The sequence below is a fragment of the Scylla paramamosain genome, chromosome 20, assembly GCF_035594125.1.
Source record: "Scylla paramamosain isolate STU-SP2022 chromosome 20, ASM3559412v1, whole genome shotgun sequence".
NCBI lineage: Eukaryota > Metazoa > Arthropoda > Malacostraca > Decapoda > Portunidae > Scylla > Scylla paramamosain.
In genome coordinates, this window is record NC_087170.1 from 5,840,999 (window position 1) to 5,844,976 (window position 3,978).

The 3,978-nt window shown below is 40.7% G+C and overlaps 1 protein-coding gene across 1 annotated transcript; it reads right to left on the reverse strand.

The window, feature by feature from the left end:
* Window positions 1–415: 415 nt before the first annotated feature.
* On the reverse strand, window positions 416–3,757 carry LOC135110101 (iron-regulated protein FrpC-like). The gene is made up of 3 exons (XM_064022055.1): window positions 3,753–3,757; window positions 2,382–3,178; window positions 416–537 (listed from the first exon to the last, which is right to left on the reverse strand). Exons 1-3 carry the CDS (start codon window positions 3,755–3,757, stop codon window positions 416–418), a joined length of 924 nt encoding a protein of 307 aa, XP_063878125.1.
* Between the last annotated feature and the right edge of the window lie 221 nt (window positions 3,758–3,978).

The window sequence follows — 3,978 nt, forward strand, 5'->3', positions numbered from 1 at the left end:
CAATAAACACCCAAAAAAGGGAACAAAACAAAAAAAGGGAACAAAACAAAAAAGGGAACAAAAAAAGCCCAAGTGTTTTATATATATATATATATATATATATATATATATATATATATATATATATATATATATATATATATATATATATATATATATATATATATATATATATATAAAACACTTGGACCTTTTTTTTTTGTCTTTTCTTCTTGGGCTTTTTTTTTTTTTTATGCCAACCCTGACGCCACATCCAGCTTTAGAGTGAAAATAAGGATGAAGTACAAACAAGGGGATACCGTCTGTTGCCTCAGACAACTGTGTTTTGGTGAGGAAAAGAGGATGAGGTTTAGTAAAGGAGAGGTGGTGTTCTATACACTGAAAATTAGATCTAAAGCCGCGTATGTTGCAGAAGTTAATGAGGGAAAAAGTTGAGGGCGGGGGAGTGGGAGTCATCTAGACACTTAGGGTCGATACCAGAAGAGCAGTACGACCTGGGGATATTAGTGGTTTCCTCTCCAGATGGGGACTCCGAGGCTGGTGTAAGAATCGCCATAATGAATTTAGGATTTTGAGTGAAGGGTCTGTGTGTAATTAGATGCATGTAGTTTTGTGTGAGGAAAAAAGTTGTCTTTAGAGGGCAAGCTGTGACTGCCCCCTTGTGTTGTGAGAAATAAATGGAAACGTTCAGTGAGGTCACGGCAGGGTTACTGATAAGTTCAGAGCACATGATCCCGTGCTTCAGACCTAACTGAAAGTAATTATCGTTTCGGCAGGTATTTACTGCCGTCTCCTCACTAATGTTACAATTAACTAGCATCTTCACTCCTTCCTTCAAGTCACTGTACACCTTAATAATATAAGAATTAATAAGTACCTTCACTCCTCAATGTCACTGGTAAAATTTACCCTGTCCACCTTACTAAAGCAAAAGTTGACTAAATGGCGTCTCGCATTAGAAGGGCCGCTTGTGCCAAAATAAAGATAATAAGAAAAATGTGCTCAAAATCTGGCGAACTTCCGACAACCTTAACCTTCTTATATATGCTATGACAATGAACTTGATCTCAAAATGACCGGTAGATGATGAAAATCATGATGGTCTCAAAAATGTTCAAGATCATGGTACTTATTACTTAAATTATATATATATATATATATATATATATATATATATATATATATATATATATATATATATATATATATATATATATATATATATATATATATATATATATATATATATATATATATATATATATATATATATATATATATATATATATATATATATATATATATATATATATATATATATATATATATTTTTTTTTTTTTTTTTTTTTTTCAAATTGTGTTGTTTTCTGAAGTTCACCGAAGTTTGAGTACATTTTTTTTCTCTTAATACTGCACACAATCATGATAATTCTTGCATGTTAGAACATAAAAACATAAGATAACAATATTAACAATAACATAAAGTGGAAAAAAGAAACTGGGCCTTAAGGCTTAAGGCTTAAGGGCCGTTCATCCAGCTACACTCCATTACCATTACCACAAAGAAAAGGTGTCTATTCAAGGTCACTGCACCACTCATATCACCACCCAACATGCTGTATACCATCGACAGGCATTTTTGGGGAAAGTTTGGTGACTGTAGCACGTAGACAGCTGGGAGTGTCCTTTCTATGTCTCAGCCAAGACATAAAAACAAAGGGAAGTAATGGCGGGGGTGAATGCAACTGACCTCCCATTGGCTGAGAGCGTTACGTCATCAGAAGGGAGAGCTCTGATTAGTCGGTGCCTTCCCTGCACTGGAGTGAGCCACCCATCTTATACGGGATTTGCCCGAGAAAATTTTTTGAATTATAGCGGTTACTCATCTTGGATGGGCAGCCCTTCTAACGGAATATTGCTCAGTAGCATGTTATGCCTGCATTGATGGTCGACTAGACATCAAAATTATTCTCTCCTTGTATGGATTTTCTACCGTACTGACAGGACAGTCATCCACTCCCGGACGAAAACTAAGACCTCAATAGAGTGGTATACACAGTTCTCTCGGTTTTGGCCGGATGGCGCGCGCGTCTCTTCTAATGCTGGGCGCCTTGCTTGTATTTTCATTCTTTCATCCCTATAACTGATAAACTCTTCAAAGTTCTTCCTGTTTCTATCTTTTCTCCGTTCTGTTTATTGCACTGCTTGAAGAGAGGAACATCAACATAACTAGTGAACTAATATAGATTACCCATTTGGGAATCTTTTATATACATATATTATTATGAAAGGAGTTGCGCTTTTGGTAGCTTGTTCCTACCTCACATCTTTTATACCTTTGTTTGACCCAGTACGCAATAAATAAATATATAAAATCTCACCTTCTTTAAGCTGCAGCTCATCATCCCCATCCTTGGGCTTCAGCAAGTCATCCCCATCCTTTGGCTCCAGCAAGTCATCCCCATCCTTTGGCTCCAGCAAGTCATCCCCATCCTTTGGCTCCAGCAAGTCATCCCCATCCTTTGGCTCCAGCAAGTCATCCCCATTTTTTGGCTCCAGCAAGTCATCCCCATCCTTTGGCTCCAGCAAGTCATCCCCATCCTTTGGCTCCAGCAAGTCATCCCCATCCTTTGGCTCCAGCAAGTCATCCCCATTCTTTGGCTCCAGCAAGTCATCCCCATCCTTTGGCTCCAGCAAGTCATCCCCATCCTTTGGCTCCAGCAAGTCATCCCCATCCTTTGGCTCCAGCAAGTCATCCCCATCCTTTGGCTCCAGCAAGTCATCCCCATCCTTTGGCTCCAGCAAGTCATCCCCATTCTTTGGCTCCAGCAAGTCATCCCCATCCTTTGGCTCCAGCAAGTCATCCCCATCCTTTGGCTCCAGCAAGTCATCCCCATCCTTTGGCTCCAGCAAGTCATCCCCCTCCTTAGTCTCCAGCACGTCATCTCCATCCTTGGGCTCCAGCAAATCATCCCCATCCTTTAGCTCCAGCACGTCATCCCCATCCATGGGCCCCAGCATGCCATCCGCATACTTGGGCTCCAGCAGGTCATCACCATCCTTGGCCTGAATGTGATCCTCATCTTTGGTGTTCAGGAAGTACGAGTACTCATCTTTGGGTTTGATTTGGTCTTTATCTTTTGGCTGCACCTGGTTGCGGGTTGCACAGCACTCTGGCCTGGAGAGAATAATGGTTTGCAGATGTCTGGTTCTTTGTGTTTCTGTAAGTGATCGGCTGTTTTGTGCCAGGGTTACTTTATCTATCTATATACCAGACCGGCAATCTCACATGCGGTGGCCAAGCCCACACGTCACTCACTCTTAGACATATCATTCACACTTAGCCCTGTTGGCTTCACTACTGCTGCTACTACTACTACTACTACTACTACTACTACTACTAGTACTACCACCAGTAATAATAATGTTTTATCTATTTATTTATCTATGTACCAAACTGGCAATAACACGTGGTGTTGGCGCCAGGGGTTTGAATGATGTTGACGCCAGGGGTTTGAACTTGGTTCACTCGGTTTGTGAGGGAGAATGGGATTACCAAGATTATTTGTATTGAGACTTTAAAGGGTGTTGATATTTGATTTATTATTATATATGAATTTACATTAATTTTGGTATAAATTATTTGTTTGTTCATAGGTCGGTGTACAAATAAGCTGTGCCTGACACGTCATTGTTGCCTGCGGGTTTGCGAAACAGATGTTTGGGTTCACCGCTGTTATTAAACTCAGTACTCCATGAGACTCGAGCTGTTTGATAGCCCCCATGTGTTGCTCCACCTCGAGAGCTATTTTCACCGGTTTCTCCTCCTATGGGACTTGTGTGGGAGGAATAAGTGGTGCCCAGACCCGGGAGCAGCCTCTACGTACTCAAGCGAACTGAACTTCTGTATACGTGCAGCAAGCTGTGGTGATTGCTCGTGATGGCGGAGGAGCAACTTGAAAGAGGACGGGCGGCTGA